Here is an 18,529-nt window from a genome sequence, read left to right as displayed (position 1 = left end):
ATGGTGCAGATATTATAGTGAAAATCGGTGAAAGCCACAACAGTTTTCTGCAACACAAAATCCTCACTGTATGCCAAGGTTTGTGTGGAATTTGTTGCAAAGACAATCCACTGCATTCACAACACATGCAGTCATGCCAATTGCTTATTGGGGTATAGATTTATTATAACTTAACTAAAAATGTTCCATATCATAATTATCCCAAACCATAATACAAACCATAATATACACAAATGTCAGAAAATTTGCTGGCCAAAAACATTCAGTCTGTTGAAACTTCTGACTTTTCTCTATCTTGCCAACCATCCAAGTAATAGAGACCCAATACAGAAGATGCAGTGGGACCATTTATGGCTTGCAGTTGGTGGGGAAGGATTTAGACCAGCAACGGCAAAGGGGGCTATGATATGTATATTTTTGGATACACAAACATGCAGACCATGGTCATTGCTGTAGAAACTACTAAACGGTATGTATTGAGATTGGGCCCAAAAGACCTCCAAGCATGTGGAGAACAAGAATACTCTACCCATGTGCAGAACTGAATCCATGGTCAAAGTACTATTATTGTATGGCCACACGTCCGTTTTGGAAGCCAGAATCATGAGTGGCTCATAAAAGGAGAGAAACTATACAGGACAGATAATTGCCCTCTTTTTTATGAATTCACTCCTAGTTTTAGCTTCCAAAACTGCATTAGGAAACCTGAACGTGTGGCCGTACCCTTAGGGTATATATACACGTAGCAGATTTGTGTGGATTTCGACATTTAGATGTATGGAACGGCGTAAGGAATTTCTGCAACAAATCTCCCACGTGTGTACGTACCCTTAGGCAGAACCACTAACCATTTTCCCACAATTAGACTTGCTTAGTGAATTTACTAACAATTTGGCAACTAGGTTGCTTGTTATTTGACAACGTCACTGTATTACTGCAATGTTATTATAAAAAGGAACAAAAAGGATAATAAAAAGGAACATGGTGCTATACTGTTAATTGAATGCAATACATTTCAGTATACTCACAGACTTATAACCAGCATAGAACAAGATGTCCTGTGACAATGTGCAAATAAAATACTCAGCATTATTACATCATTTCTCACTAGAAAAGAGAGGCTTCGGAAAGACTCTCTAACTCTTACATTACATTAGGTCGCCTATTCATTTGAAATCAGTGACTACCATATGAGCTCATTGGTGACGGTTAGAAAAGCAGCCTGACTCACTTCAGTTAATTATGCGACATATAATTCTAAAATGGGGTTTATTTTATGAGACAAGTATTTTAACATAGAGATGTTAGTAACAGGGACAGGAAAGTGACAAATTGAAATTCATAAAAGAGAATGAACTATGGCAGATTCCCAAGTCCAATAAATATGTTCAACATCAATGTCATTATATAAGCACAGAGATTAAAAGGGTTTTCTGCTTATGGCACATCATTTTGATAAACCATAAATATCCAATGTGTGGAGTTCTAACCACTGAGATCGCACTTATCTGGAGTACAGAAGTGTTTGGTCCTTCATTCTTAGAGAAGTCTTGCCTAGATGTATGTTTCAGTTCTCCCTAAATTTCTAACTGAGATATTGGAACAGCCAAGTCAACCCATAGATGCAGTGTCAAACTGATATGCCATAAAATGTAAATGTGATAAAAAAAACATTTGGAAACAAACATATAAGATGTAAACTAACTTAAAGAAATCAGTGTGGATTTTGGCACAATTCCATGAAAAAATTTGAGATGAATCCACAGCAAAATCCACAAGTTATCGTACATGTGGATTTGTCACTGATTTTTCACTCTAGTTTTTTAAAAAATGGGTAGGAAAGTGATCATGGTTAGCCTGTCAAGCTGATGTAAGCCACATTTATCAACTGAAAAAAATAAATAAAAAGAAAGTGGAGTATCAATAGTAATAAGTAAGAGCAACTGGACTTGTATTTATTCTTGAAGACGTTTCACTAGTCACCAGTCTGGCTTTCTCAATTAGAAACATGGATTCACCAGTTTCCCTATTGTAGCTAACCTGCACATGGAGGAGGTCAAACGTTAAGCCCTAAACACCTTTTTGGGAATTGCAGAGGAGGACTGGTTCAAAAGAAGTATCAACAAAGTTATTTTTGTTAAGTTGGAGAAGCCAAGCTTGAAAAGAGGTGGAGGGGTGCAACATCTATTGTCTGCCACTTACAATGTTGTTTAACACCTCTCCCGAGACAGTTTACCTACACCTAATATTTTCAGTCATTCAAATGCAATCAAAACTTTACCTCCATGACTAAAGCACAAATTACCAGTGTGTAGAGTGGGAGAATCACTTGTAAAACGTCTTCAAGAGAAATTACAAGTCCACATGCTCTGACTGATCTGGATGAATGAGAACCTTCACAGATGTAGAAAATGGAGTAACATCCTCAGACAGAATTATTAGACTAAAAGATGTACCACATTTTTCAAACAAATTTCACAAACACTGTGCAGCATTTGATAAATTTAGCAAATTAGGGAAATGCATACACCTGCAAAAGGGAATAACAAATTCCCCTCACGATGAAACTCCCGCAGTATGAGTACCTGCTGTCCTATGCAAAGGTAGTGTACACATAACTCAGTTTTCCAGTACATATTTAGCACTGAGCAATATATAATTTGTAAAAGGCAAGATACAAGGCTCAATAAGAGCTTTTTCCATGCTATGTAAAACACCTCCACCTTCATCTCAAACTGTATCAAGAAGTCTCAAGACTCAAGAGCCATCCATGAGTGAACAATCATAGCCAAACGATGATACCAAATGTAAAGGATGTTTAATCTTGTACTTACCTACAGTATCACAGGGTTCATCCTTATGGACACAAAAATCAGTTCTAAAAAAGAATACATATTCCATCAATAACACTATGGAAGGATTATTTCCAACACACCTCATTACATTTTCTGCATCAATTCTGTATTGAACTTCAAAAGAAAGATCAAAACTCATCAAAGAGTGAATCAGGGATTTTCTCCATACCTGGTCACAAACACAGCTACATCAACAGGCACGTCATCTTTGGCTCCTGGCACATAATTGTTTCCCAAGTACTTAGGTCCTCCGTACTCTTCATTTTGCCAGTGGCAAAAACTCTCCAAAGACCTTTCTCCATGATGCCCTATAGAAAGCTTGGTCTACAACATGGAAAGATATAGTCAAGGTTTTCCCACCCTAGCTCCATGACATGCTTTTGTACTGAAAAAAGCTCTTTGACATTCCAAAAACATTTTAGAAAGTCATTGGCTTTCAAAGCTTACCGGTCGGCTGTGAAGCAAAACCAGCTTGGTGACACGGATGACAACTTTAATTCCAAGGCTCTGGTGTTGGAACATATTGTAGACCTGGACAATCAAAATAAACCAAAGTTTCATCATAAAAGGTAAAGAAAAATTGTGTAAAAATGCTCATTATTTGTCTTAGCAATGATACAACATTCCACTGTATGTTGTAGAAATGTTAAAGCAATCATCCCACAGATGTTCAATGTATTGAACTATAGCTACAAAGAAAAGCTAAAAACAAAACTAACTGGACTTTTTTTCCCTTTTACATCTCCTATGGGGATGTCTGTAAACACAAGTCATAGGCAAAACATCAAATGAATAGGATGTAGAAGTCAAGAACTTCCTACATTTCGTTGATGACTTCCCAATGGATCCCCTAGTCGATTTTTCTCATATTTACAGAATTATTGTTCAGTGTAACAAATACAACAATCAAATAAGGGGTACAGTGTTCACACAGCTTACAAGTATGACTACTGTTATGCCTCACACCATATGCTCCTGGAGTTAAAGAGGTTTTCCGATATATTTTTAATGATGACCCATCCTCTGTATAGGTCATCGATGTCTGATCGGTGGGAGTCCGACATCCGGGACCCACATAGATCAGCCATTAAAAAAAAAGGCACCGATGCTCGCAGTAGTGCAGCGGCCTTTTTGCAGCTCTCCCTAGGTCCTGTAATGTCATCTTCATTGGTCACATGTCCCAGGCCAGTGGTGGCGAACCTATAGCACGGGTGGGCACCCGCTCCCTGGAAAAAGTCAATGGCGTACTAATATGCCTTAGACTTTTCCTGCCATTCATCAGCGCAGGGTGCGCTATGAATGGCACAGGCAGCACACTGAATGTAGGCAGGCTATTATAGCTAAATAATAAAATACATGGAAGATATACTATATTGGACTGTAGTATTCAGGTTAAATTGCCGTGTTGGCACTTTACGATAAATAAGTGGGTTTTGGATTGCATTTTTGGCACTCAGTCTCTAATAGATTCGCCATCACTGGCCTAGGCACAGCTTTGCCCTATTGAAGTGAATGGGCTGAGCTGCGATACCAAGCACAGCCGCTATACAATGTGTGGTGCTGTGATTGGTGAGCACGGAGAAGGCTGAGCTACTGAAAGCACCAGTGCTTTCTCAAGGTGTTGGACCCACACCGATCAGATACTGTTTACCCGGGAAAACACTTTTAAGTCACGAAGGTTCATCATTCCGGGTTAGAGGTTGTAAAGTCACTTCAGTTGGGTGGGGGTAACAATATTAGGTAGGAACAGACAAGAAGAAAGAGAAAGAAACACTCAGGACATCAGTCTGCTCAGGATATATACATAGAGAGTGGATGTGGAAGTTGTATAGTAGGGAGATTGTAATTACTATTATTACTACCATTGGATTAGAGGGAGATTGTAACAATCTTACTAAGCCCATGATTTTAGAGGCTTAGAAGTCATTTTACCAGGGGGGGGGGGGGGGGGCGTGGCCTGGAGCGGCATGTAAGAGGACGCTGATACTCGCACTCCCGGACGAGAATCCTGCAAATCCTCCTGCATCCACACAACATTGTACAGAACAAGTCCTCTAAACGACGATATTGAGTACGGGAGACAGGAGTAGCCAGGAACGAGCAGTATGACGCGCCAGAGTAAGAAGGAGGGGAGGGAGAGAGTACCTGCGGGTGAGGCAAGATGGCACTGGAGCGGGGATAAGGTGGCAGCACGACTGGAGCAGTTTGCTAGATTGGCTCCTGCAGATGCCCCAAGTGTCCCTGAGAAATCACAGAGGGGAGACACTGGACTTTTGGTGCGTCCCCTCTTACCAACTGCAATAACAGTCCAGAAAGTACAGGGGGCCAGCTGGCAGATGAAGAGGCCACAATAAATATGGCAGCTGCTGAGGGAGCCAATAGTGCAGTACCAGCATAAGAAATAACTGAACCCACAAGCAGATGTCTTCAAAGCTGTCAGCAACTGCGGCGCTGCGCTTGTTTCCCTCAATACTCAATTGGGGAACTTACAAGAGAATATGTCTTTCATTAGACACGACTTAAGAAAGGTCTCGGAGAGAATTAAAGAAGTAAAAGACCGGGTCAGCTGCTTGGAAGATGCAGTACCTCCTCTAAGAAAAGACCCAGGAAAAGTCGCCCACGATGTCTCATATCTGCTAAGCAAAGCTGATGATCTAGGAAACAGACTCTGCAGGAATAATCTGCGCCTTTTGGGGGTATACCAGAAAAAGTGGAGGGAACAAACGCTGTAGTATTTTTTGAGCAGGGGCTGACTGCGAAGTTTGGAAAAGACTCTCTGTCTAATATGTTTGATATTGAACGAGCTCACAGAGTGCCCTTCCGGTCACCACCACCAGGGGCTCCTCCAAGACCGATCCTGATCAAGCTGCTGCATTTCAAAGACAGAGACACCATTCTGCGTAAAGCCAGGGATCACGCGGATTTATTATTAGATAGCAGAAAAGTATTCATCTTCCCAGATTTCTCAGCAGAGGTGCGAAGGAAAAGAGCAAAATATGTAGAAGTGAAACGTCGTCTGAAGGAACGCCAGCTACCATACTCGATGCAGTACCCATCTAAGCTGAGGGTCGTGGTAGAGTCGACAATCTCGCCGCCAGATTCGTCGCCATCTTCTGGATGATCCCCTGATACCTGGAGAATGAGCAGGACTGAATCTGCTGTTGGGGATACCGCTACATCAGATGCTAAGTAACTCAGGGAGAATGTGTCTTTAAAATAGAGAGTGGTTAGGAGGTCTGGGACTAGGAGTCCGCAATGTCAATGGGGGGGGGGGGGGGAAATACAGTAAATAAGCGTTATGTTATATGATATTGCACTATTTTATATAGAATAGGATGCATATATGCTACATATATAAAAAAAAAATCCGGGAGAAGAGTGAAATGGAAGGGGAATAGACTGAGATTGTTTTTTCCCTTTTATTTCTCCATTATAGGTCTTATATAAGCTCAAGTTGCCCACGGTTGTTGGGCATACTCTAGTTTGTTAGCCCTAATCCCCACGTTGAAAGGGGAATGTGCTTCTTTGATTGTATTCTGTTTGTATGTTCTGGGGAACCGCATCATGACCACACCAGTATCTATTCTTGGTTTTGATGATGACGGTTAATGTGTTAGCCTGGAATGTGAGGGGTCCCGGGGACGCACCCAAGAGTTATGCTGTACTTAATTTGATGCGGCAATTCCAACCTGCCATATTGTATGCTTATCAGAAACACATATGACAAAGGAATCCATGGGCACTGTAAACCGTTCATGGATAGGACATTCTACCCATGCCAGGGGGGTCAGTGTGCCTTTACAGGAACCGCTTCCATTTCAGTGTTCTAAGACAAGTATAGACCCTTATGGTAGGTACGTATGCCTGTAATGTATGATATTTCAGACAAAACTTTTAATGGTGGCGATATACATCCCTCCCCCATACACAGGAGAGGTGTTAAAACAAGTGATAGGATTTATGGCTGCGTCTCCGGGTGCCCCTACACTTATTGTTGGAGATTTTAAGATGGTGTTTGATTGCAACTTGGATAGAAACCGGGAGATTACAAACACGGACGAGGTGCTGTTATCAAGCAACGCAAAAATACTCATGGAATTAGAGCTCAGTGACATATGGAGGAAGCGTAGTCCTAAAGTCAGACAATTCTCGTGCTATTCTAGTTCCCATAACACACTGTCCTGAATTGACCTAGCAGTAGGCAACCAGCAGGTAATGAGACTGGTGCAAACAATTGAGTATTAACCCAGAAGTATCTCTGACCACTCTCCTATTAGGGCTCATTCAGACGGCCGTATGCTGTCCGCAAAAATGCGGAACCGTTTTTTGTTTTTTTTTTGCGGACGGTTCAGCATGTGCGCCAAAAAACTGATTCCATTCCGTTTTTTTGCTGACCCATAGACTTAAATAGGGCCATGTCCTGATTTTCACTGACAAGTATAGGACATGTATCATTCGTTTTGCTGAGCCGTGCAATGGAAGAAAAGGCCTTATAGAAGTGAATGAGACAGCATCTAATCCGCAAAAAAACGGATCCGCATTGTTGCTATTCTTAGGTAATGTAAAACAATCACTGCCACATGTAATGAAACTAATTAAGGTTTATGGTACTTAGTCTGGCCTAAACAAAAATTGGGACAAATCAGTGATGCTACCTTTAGACCCTGTGACTGAATCCTTCAAAGAGAAGATAGCCCCCTTACAAATAGATACAACCTTTAAATATTTAGGGGTGCAGGTATTGTCTAGACCGCAAGATTATATTAATATGAACTTGCTTCCATTACTTGACAGAAGCAGTAAGAAAGTAGCCAGTTGGTGTAAACTGCCGCTCTCAGTCATAGGACGAGCAAACTTAGTTAAGATGGTGCTGATGCCACAGTTCCTCTACATACTGCATAATACTCCTGTGTGGAGACCTATGCGCCATTTTAATAAAATTCTGCGTCTGTTTAGATCCCTGATATGGAACAAAAAAATCTCCTAGAATCTGTTTAGAAACTCTACAAAGAGATAAGGATAATGGGGGGTTAGCGATTCCTAACCCATGATTGTATTTTCTAGCGGCACAAGCCCAACAGTGTAAAACTTGGGGTTAACTGGACAGACGGGGTCCGGTGGGCGAGTTGGTGTCTTATTTGATGGGAGGGAGGCCACCTGGATATATACTAGAAATTGGCTCGGTAATATGTCCCCCAGACAATATCCCAAGTATACATCTCATCGGCAAAGTTTGGCAGAAATTGAAAAACATCACAAAACTTTCAGGATGTCATGCCCTTACTCCACTCTGGAATAATCAAAACTTATCAGAATTAAAGGGATTAACTGGTTTTGGTACTTGGGAGAAAAAATGAATATATTGGATGTCACAGTTGTACATTAATGGGGCAATTACAAGTTTTGAGCAAATAAAAGCTAAGTTTGATCTCCCAAACTCAGTTTTCTACCAATACCTACAACTTCGACATGCCTTAGTTAGCTAATTGACCTTACCCTACATACTTCTATGTTGAAAGAACAAATTAGAAGAGGGGGAGAAACTAAAGGGGTGATCTCTGTTTTTTATAAACTACTGCTGTCATTTCACCAGGATCGTTTCCCATTATCAGTACGGGAGAAGTGGTCTCGAGATCTGGGTCTCCTAACTGATTCACAGTGGTCAGAGGTGCTATTTATGAGCCCCTCGTTATCATTGTGTGAGACACACAGACTATTATTGATACATAGAGTCTATAAGATGCCCATGTTCCTTTATAGGTTGGGTATATGTGACACATCTAACTGCCCTAAATGTGGTATTTCTGAGGCGCATATAATGCATATGTTTTGGGAATGTACTGCCCTGGGCATTTTCTGGAGTGCATTACTGGATGTTATTTTTGAGGTATATAAAATAAGACTCTCGGTTGAACCGTTAATATGTATACTGGGCGCCTACTACAATATGATTCCTCAGAGGGACCTAGCATTGGCATAGGTAGACTACTATATCAGGTTAGGAAATGAATAGGAAAATATTGGATTAGTAACACCGTACCAACCAAAGAGGAGTTCATAGCACGTATGAATGTGATAATAGGGATAGAGAGAGGAGTATACTATTAAAAAGTTTGACTCCATATGGGGTCCGTGGTTGCTGGTACTGGGACTGCCATCCAGACGCCTTCTTACCTATCAAATGGGGGGGGCGGGGGGGGGGGGGACTAGTAGGTAAAGATAAGATGGTGATATTCTAGCTTGGTTGGAATGTGGGACTTAACTGTGGCAGGCTGTATGTTATTGCAGGTCGGAAAAGTAGGGGAGATGGTATGGGTGTGGTATGGTGCGGTTCAGGGGAGAGAGGGGGGGTTTGGGTTAGTTTATTGTATAAGTTCTGTCTTTGACAATTGCTGTACCCAACTGGGTATATATTTATCTTTACAAATGACAATGTGCTACTGTCTTTATTTATTTCTTGTTTATGTATAAAACCAAAAAAATCATTAAAAATGATTTGATTTAAATCATTTTACTAAAGTAACATTTCAAAACTTTTGAAATCACTAGAAAACAACCAAAACCAACTAAAAATTTTAGACACATTGGTTACCTAGCTTTTGGAACCCATCTTGTGCAGTTTCCTGAAATATGAAATAGAGCATCCCCAACACCCACCTGCCAAACTATTCTCAAAGATTATGTGGCCATCTGGTATACGAAACCGTGAGGTGAGAGGAGTCAGTTGCTCAACACAAGAAATATGACACTACTCGTCATATTAAAAATGGAAAGTGAAATCTATTTCTTCTACTTGACCCTCGTTATCTAACTCATAAATTTTTCCACACACGGAGAATAAAACTGCAGATTCTAAATATGTGGCATGCTCCAGGATGAAGGAAATCGTACACCATGAAAGAGAAGACGCCATGAATCAAATGACACTTACGAATCCTTAGGAAGGTCCGAAATACCCAAGGCCTTTTCATTTATGGTCATGCAAAACTGTCCTAAGTGTTTATAGGCTAGATGTTATTTACGTGGCCTAGATTACATCATGCCGGCCCATGAAAAAGCCACCAACTTCAAAGACATTCCAGCCGGAGACTGTATTCTGCAGACATATCTATACAGCTGCTATGGAGTTTAAATAGAACAGTCATCTTATGTTATGGATATGTGCAAGTGTAAATTAATATTACACAACCGTGAATGACAAAGCAGCCCTGCAATCTGCATATATAGATTCTTAGATCTGGTGGCATGGGGAGAAGGAACCAATATAGAATATCATGCATCCAGCAATATTTCAGATAATTTTGAACATGATAAATTTGCACAAAAATGCACGGAAAAGACTGTGCAACTGCCATTCTCGCCGTGCACTTATACTACAGTTGCTGCGCTGTGATTGCTCGCTATGGGCAACAAAGACAGTTTTTCTTTTAGACAATCAATTGCTTTGGCCTATAAGTGATGTATATGGCAGTATGTTAAAGGGGTTGTCTCATCACAGACAATGGGGGCATATCGCTAGGATATGCCCCCTTTGTCTTATAGGTGCGGGTCCCCCTGCTGGGACCCGCACCTATACCGAGAACGGAGCCCAGAAAGTGTTGGCGGGCGCAGACACCCTCCATTCATTTTCTATGGGGCCGCCGAAAATAGCCGAGCGCTGATTCGGCTATTTCCGTCTGGCCCATAGAAGTGAATTTAAGCGGTGGCTGGTCATGCGCAGTGCGCTCCCATTTACTTCTATGGGGAGCGCGCTTGGTGGTGGCCCGACTGGAGTTCTCCATCGATTACCTTGTGGGGCTCCATTCCCGATATAGGTGCAGGTCCCAGCGGTGGAACCCGCACCTATAAGACAATAGGGGCATATCCTAGCAATATGCCCCCATTGTCTGTGATGAGACAACCCCTTTAGGAGGAACCTCTTAACATGACATATCTGCCATAGTAAATACTTGTACTCTCCGTGAAATAACAATTCTGCAGCATCTTATAACTATGTTGTGTCGTTCCACTGTTATTCTGAAATTTATGTATTACCATGCCCATGTCCCTACACAGACACTGTGAGCACTGATTGGACAGTGTACGCGTGTAGGGACATATTCCAAACTAGTAAGACTGAGTTCACACTTCAGTTATTTGTTCAGTAATCCTGTTGTCCTGTTGCCGTATTGCGGACGGCATATGCAGATCCGCAATACACGGGCAGCGTTCCATGTTCATTCCGCATCACGGATGCGGACCCATTGACTTGAATGGGTCAGAAAATCCGGAGATGCGGAACGGAACCCTACGGAGTGCTTCCGTGGGTTCCGTTCCATGCCTCTGCACCGCAAAAAGATAGAACTTGCTCTATCTTTTAGGGGAACGGACAGATCACGGACCCCAATCAAGTGAATGGGGTCATGATCCGCATGTGGCTGGCCCGAGGTTGGTGCCCATGCATTATGGACCGCAATTTGCGGTCCGCAGAACGGGTACGGGCAGGAGGCCTTATTGTGATCCGAAATCAGTAGTGAAGCCTACTCAGAGATCAGGTGTAGTGATTTGATTTGCATCTATTCTGTGTTTTTCACTCGCACCTGGTTTTGGCTCAAAATAACTGTACGGTGAACTCAGTCTAACGCCCAGGTGTCGATTTATTCAGAAGTTTCAAGTAGGAATAACAGAGGACTTATACACAGCGTTATAAGATGCTCCAGGACTGATATTTTTTGGGGGGAACGCAATTACTCTCTAAACTGACATATGAGGAGGGGTGACAGGTCCTCCTTAAATGACACATCTGACTGCATGGGACATATCACCTTATCTTCAGTGTTAACTGTGCGTTAACCAGTTCTCTTCTCTTGTCTGCCCAGCTGTGCTGTAATCAATGAGTCATTGGGTCTAATCTGTATCGTTTGCTTGCCATGTTGGTAATTCAATCCACATTTTTCTCTGCAATCAGCTTAAAATAAATCTGTGTCTGACAATGGCACGTGTACTATAAATGTGCCAAACTTAGCGAAACAATTCTAATATACTTCTTCATTCTTTTGTACAAAATAATAATGGCCAGATCCTACCAACAACTTAATGAAATGGCAAGTCTTCAGCTTTCACATCTGCCATACCCTTGTGTATGCATTTACAGTTGCAAGAAAAAGTATGTGCACCCTTTGGAATGATATGGATTTCTGCACAAATTGGTCATAAAATGTGATCTGATCTTCATCTAAGTCACAACAATAGACAATCACAGTCTGCTTAAACTAATAACACACAAATAATTAAATGTTACCATGTTTGTTTTTATTGAACACACCATGTAAACATCCACAGTGCAGGTGGAAAATGTATGTGAACCCTTGGATTTAATAACTGGTTGAACTTCCTTTGGCAGCAATAACTTCAACCAAACGTTTCCTGTAGTTGCAGATCAGACGTGCACAACGGTCAGGAGTAATTCTTGACCTTTCCTCTTTACAGAACTGTTTCAGTTCAGCAATATTCTTGGGATGTCTGGTGTGAATCGCTTTCTTGGGGTCATGCCACAGCATCTCAATTGGGTTGAGGTCAGGACTCTGACTGGGCCACTCCAGAAGGCGTATTTTCTTCTGTTTAAGCCATTCTGCTGTTGATTTACTTCTATGCTTTGGGTCGTTGTCCTGTTGCAACACCCATCTTCTGTTGAGCTTCAGCTGGTGGACAGATGGCCATAAGTTCTCCTGCAAAATGTCTTGATAAACTTGGGAATTCATTTTTCCTTCGATGATAGCAATCCGTCCAGGCCCTGATGCAGCAAAGCAGCCCTAAACCATGATGCCCCCACCACCATACTTCACAGTTGGGATGAGGTTTTGATGTTGGTGTGCTGTGTCTCTTTTTCTCCACACATAGTGTTGTGTGTTTCTTCCAAACAACTTTGGTTTCATCTGTCCACAGAATATTTTGCCAATACCGCTGTGGAACATCCAGGTGCTCTTGTGCAAACTGTAAACGTGCAGCAATGTGTTTTTTTGGACAGCAGTGGCTTCCTCTGTGGTATCCTCCCATGAAATCCATTCTTGTTTAGTGTTTTACGTATCGTAGATTCGCTAAAAGGGATGTTAGCATATGCCAGAGACTTTTGTAAGTCTTTAGCTGACACTCTAGGATCCTTCTTTACCTTCTTCACCTCATTGAGCAGTCTGCGCTGTGCTCTTGCAGTCATCTTTACAGGAAGGCCACTCCTAGGGAGAGTAGCAGCAGTGCTGAACTTTCTCCATTTATAGACAATTTGTCTTACCGTGGACTGATGAACAGCAAGGCTTTTGGAGATACTTTTATAACCCTTTCCAGCTTTATGCAAGTCAACAATTCTTAATCATAGCTCTTTTGTGCGAGGCATCATTCACATCAGGCAATGCTTCTTGTGAAAAGCAAACCCAGAACTGGTGTGTGTTTTTTATATGGCAGGGCAGCTGTAACCAACACCTCCAATCTCATCTCATTGATTGGACTCCAGTTGGCTGACACCTCACTCCAATTAGCTCTTGGAGATGTCATTAGTCTAGGGGTTCACATACTTTCCACCTGCACTGTGAATGTTTACATGGTGTGTTCAATAAAAACATGGTAACATTTAATTCTTTGTGTGTTATTAGTTTAAGCAGACTGTGATTGTCTATTGTTGTGACTTAGATGAAGATCAGATCACATTTTATGACCAATTTGTGCAGAAATCGATATCATTCCAAAGGGTTCACATACTTTTTCTTGCAACTGTAGTTACTGATTTATAGTAAGCAATGTCCCTCATATCAAATATAATAATTCCAAGATTACTACAGTCATGGAACACAAGTGAATCTACAACAAGAAACACGCAAAAGTTTATGGGAATTTTTCCAAGAATGGGCCACCATTAATTGAGGGTATCCTATCAATAATGGTGGGTGCAGCTGTGCAATGCTCCAGAGGGGCTAGTAGTGGTGTGTCCCACAAAAACAATGAGTCATACAAACCATGTTCATGACTGTAAGAATAAATCTCTGTGCAGCCTCAGGTCCATGATATTGCACCATGTCAGCATCGGCCACCACCAGGGTCTCTACAGTGTGCCCATCAGCAAGTCTAATTGCGTTCCTCCGCTCTCGCCAGTCACCTCCTTCTCCACTCTTATTTGGCTTCTTTTTTTTTCCTGCAAGGGATAAAAGAAAATAAAGTCATAAACTAAAAAAATACAGTAATTCACAGTGATCTCATTGCCCTATGGCATAAACATGCATGCTCGGGTGGTCGGAATAATCAGAATAAGCAAAAATTTTAATGAATGAAATACAGGTTATACTGAATCTTTTCCATAAAACTACATATCAGTCTCCTGAGCTCCCCCTGCTCTATAACATGCTGCCTGCAGCCCAAACACCATTCAACGTGACAGGTCCCCTTTAACAGTGGAAGGAACATGAAAGGATATCTATGAACATTAAAGGGGTTTTCCCATCCCATTGTCTGATAGGTGCGGGTCCCACCTCTGGGACCCGCACCTATAACGAAAACAAAGTAGGGAAATGAATGGAGGACGCACTGCGCATGAGCAGCCACCCTCCATTCATTTCAATGGGGCTGCCGAAAATAGCCGAGCCCTGGCTCGGCTATTTTCATCTGCCCCATAGAAATGAATGGGAGCAGTGGTCACGCGTACGCGGTGCGCTCCCATTCACTTGTATGGAAGCAGTTGGGAGTAGCGCTTGGTGGTGGACGGACCCCGGAAAACCCGGAGTCCTCCAGCCACCACTGTCCCCGCTCTGTTCTCCTTGTAGGTGTCCTATAAGACAATGGGGGCATATCCAAGAGATATGCCCCCATTGTATGTGATGGGAATACCCATTTAAAGTTACTACTACAACTTTAGAGCAATTAGTAATGTAAGCAACTTTGCCCCAGCAGACAAGGAACATTTACACATATGTTAGCTACCAAAAAGTAATCCCTGACAAACACAATTGCTGCAAAGCTAAGGGTACATTCTTGTTTGCCAGATTTGTTGCAGAAATTTCTGCGATTGTCCTATTCATCTGCCTTCTTTGAATTGTGCATTCTGGTGCCATCTTTTCACACAGCGTAATGTAAGAGAGTATGTGATTTATCAGACCAGGTCACCCTCTTCTATTGATCCATGGTCAAGTTCCAATTCTCAAGTGTCCACTGTAAGAGCGTTTGGTTGTGGACAAGGGTTAGCGTGGGTACTCTGACCGGTCTGCAGCTATGAAGCCCACACACAACAAGCTTTGAGGCACTGTGTGTTCTGACACCTTTCTGTCATAACCAGCCTTAACTTTCTCACCACGCTGTGCTACAGTTCTTATTTAGGATGGGACCAAGTAGTGTGGCCTTTGCTCCCCATGTGCATTAATAAGCCTTGGACGTCCATAACCTTGTGACCAGTTCACCAGTAGTCCTTTCTATGACCACTTTTGGTTGGTGCTTGCCTAACCACTGCATACTGGGAACACCCCATAAGACCACCCACACTCGCCATACAATCTGCCACCCACTCAGTAGTTATGTCCTCTTAGTGCTCCCACAAAGTAGAGTGCTCCCTTAGTACACCCACACAGTAGAGTGCTCCCTTAGTACACCCACACAGTAGTTATGCCCTCATACAGTCAAATCTCCTGTTAGTGCCCCTTACACAAAAGTTATGCCCCCTTAGTGCCCCCCACTGCAGTTTTGCCCCCTTAATGTCTCCACACAGTAGTTATGTCCCCTTTGTTCCCCTGTACAGAAGGCCCCCCAAACAGTATGTATGTCCCCATACAGAATTTACACACTCTTTACAGTAGCATACCCCTAGTGCCGCCTTCACAATAGTTATGCCTCATTAATGCCCCTTCAAAGTAGTATGGCCCCTTCATTAGTGAAGCCTCTATGGTGTTAATAAAAAAAAAAAAACATTAATACTCCTCTAACCCTGTTCCCCCAATGAACAGAGCACATCCCACTGTCCCCAGCAGGAGTGATGCAGTAATCAGGGGTGTATCTATCACAAGGCAAACAAGGCATTTGCCTAGGGCGGCACTTGAAAAGGGGGCGGCAAAATGCCTTGTTTGCTTAGTGATAGTTACACAATATGCTAAATATATTTTTTGCCCCTTGTCCGATCCTTCATTATGTGAGCGGCATCGCCGGCGCCGCATAGTGAAGGAGTTGAAAAACGTACTTCCTCCCCCTCCTGACTTCCTCCCGACCTCCCCTGCCTTTTGCGTCCTCACATTGCCGTTGTGACGTCACACGGAGGTGGAGTCACGGGCCGGCAACGCTAGGGTGAGCCTTATCTCCTCCAAGTGCAGAGCGGATCCTGCACACTGTCATCGTGAACACTGAGGCCAGGCCCAGGCCACCAATGCACTGAACCCTGAGCCTGCTGTCTTTAAAAACTGTAAGTACTTAAATTACAGTAATTCACTAAAAATCTATTACTTAGTTGTTTTTTGGGGTAAGGGGGTTGGGACCCGTTGGGTGGTTAGAGGGGGGAGAATTAGGGAGGGATTAATACTGTACTAACTCTAGCTGCACATTGTTTTTTAACAAGGAAGGGGTGGGTCAAATTTATATTAGGGGGGTGCCCGCGTTTAGTCTCGCCTAGGGCAGCACAAAACCAAGATACACCACTGGCAGTGATGTCATTGCTCCTGCTGTGTAGGACACACAGACAGGGAATGATCCTCAGCCGTGCAGTCTTCTACTCAGCACAGTAGGTGAGATGATGTCACTCCATCGCGCCTGCTGGGGGGAGCACCAGGCCTGTAATGGATGACAGACATTTTTTTAAAGGCAGCGTGCTCCATTACACGTTATATTGAGTGCTTCTAGAAGTTAAAATGATCTGTGAAACTGAAGATTGCTCATATAAGAGGCCACAATATAGTGCACCGTACAGGCATATGAGAATACAAGATATGTACACATGCAGTATAAATAGGTTAGCTTTATGCCCCACACTATGAGCCATATTGCACACGTTTGTATTAATGAGACTCTTACAGTATTTGTAAAGTCTGACAAAGCTGTAACCTTACCTAACCTATGAGCACTGCATGTATATCTTGTATTCTCATATGTCTCTACTTGTTCTACCCATCTACTCCATACATGAGTCTACAGCTGCAAGTAATGCCATATCGTGAGTTGCGAAAGCTGTCTTCTCCAGTGCTATTCCATCATTCAGCTGCAGAGGTTTTGGCTCAATGCATCTTGCTGGAACTGATAATTCCCAGGGGCTAGAATTAACACCTCTTCAAAAACCAGACGCTGCTCATTGACCAGACTTTCAGTGAGAGACTGGAGCAACCTCACCACCCAAGATAGGTTATGGAGTTTGAAAAAAGACATTTGTGTATAATCAGGATTCCAGCTTGGATACATTGTTCCTTCTTTACTCTACATGTAAAATAAGGATTACCTCCAATAAGTAGTATCTATACCAGGTTGATCTCCATTTACTAACAAAGAAATTCTGACGCCTCCACCTGCATATTCAAGGGGGTAGTCACTTTGAAAGACATCAAAGGATGTGCCACAAACAAAACAATTGTGTGGTGTGCCAAATACATCCTTTTTTGGGCCGCTACCTCCTTGCAGTGCAAACAGCTACACACAGGGTTGGACAGAGGATCCTCCAATGGGCCCAAGCTCTGATACCATAGTGGGCCCCAAAGGTCCAGAAGAAAAACACTGTAGCAGCCTTTGGAGCCAATCACTTGCCACTAGACTTCATTGATGATTCAGAATAATTTCCGCTGATGGGCCTAATGAACCCCAGTCCATCACTGGTTAAACATATGCACCATGAGAAAACAAGACAAAAGCAGATGAGCAAATCATTCTTATACTTATTAGACAATGATGTATGTAATCTCATCAGCCAGTGATACTTCAATATACAGATCACTACTTCACTACTATAGCATTATTATTATTATTAATGTATGGTTGGTGGACCAATGCACAGTATACAGGTGAAACTTGAAAAATTTGAATATGGTGCAAAGTTCATTTATGTCAGTAATGCAACTTAACTCCTTAAAGGAAACCTGTCATGTGGATATTTGATTATTATCTAACTAATTATATACAATCATTAAAGGGATTCTGTCACCTCCCCTAAGCCCAAAAACGATTTTAAAGCAGCCATGAAGCACAGCTTACCTGGATTAGGCTGTGCTCTTTGATCTTGAAATCCGTCCAGCAGTTACTGCAAAAAACGACTTTGATTGATATGTAAATGTGTCCTGAAGGTGCCCAGAGGGGCGTTTTTTTCTTCTTAGAGAGCCCAGTACCGCCCCTCTTTCAGTGCCCAGCCCGCCTTCCTTGTACTGTCTAACCGCCGCCTCCAGCCTGCCACAGCCTCTCCTCCCTCTCCTCCCCCTCCCTCACTCCCTCAGTCAGCAGGGAAGAGCGAGCATTGGACGTCACTGGGCTCAGCGCATGCCCAGTGACGAAGATGAAGCTGCTGCCCTCAGTCTCCTGCTGATCGCACAGGCGCAGCCCTCAGTGGGTACTGCGCCTGTGCGAGAGTTCGTTCGGCGTGAGGGAGGGGGAGGAGAGGGAGGAGAGGCTGTGGCAGGCTGGGGGCGGTTAGACAGTCGCAAGGAAGGCGGGCTGGGCACTGAAAGAGGGGCGGTACTGGGCTCTCTAAGGGGAACAAA

General features: G+C 42.8%; 1 protein-coding gene across 1 annotated transcript in view; it reads right to left on the bottom strand.

Moving 5' to 3' along the window:
- Nucleotides 1-18,529, bottom strand: part of ADAMTS17 (ADAM metallopeptidase with thrombospondin type 1 motif 17) — a 278,350-nt gene that overhangs the window by 226,338 nt on the left and 33,483 nt on the right. Inside the window, exons 4-7 of the mRNA XM_044283189.1 lie at nt 13,841-14,016; nt 3,303-3,386; nt 3,025-3,179; nt 2,835-2,878 (exon numbers count right to left, since the gene is read on the bottom strand). Of these exons, the coding sequence (XP_044139124.1) occupies nt 2,835-2,878; nt 3,025-3,179; nt 3,303-3,386; nt 13,841-14,016 (459 nt within the window). The remainder of the gene's footprint in view (nt 1-2,834; nt 2,879-3,024; nt 3,180-3,302; nt 3,387-13,840; nt 14,017-18,529) is intronic.

The sequence above is a fragment of the Bufo gargarizans genome, chromosome 2 (genome assembly GCF_014858855.1).
Source record: "Bufo gargarizans isolate SCDJY-AF-19 chromosome 2, ASM1485885v1, whole genome shotgun sequence".
Classification (NCBI taxonomy): domain Eukaryota; kingdom Metazoa; phylum Chordata; class Amphibia; order Anura; family Bufonidae; genus Bufo; species Bufo gargarizans.
Note: the sequence above shows the minus strand (reverse complement) of the source record. Positions and strands in the feature narration are given on the sequence as shown.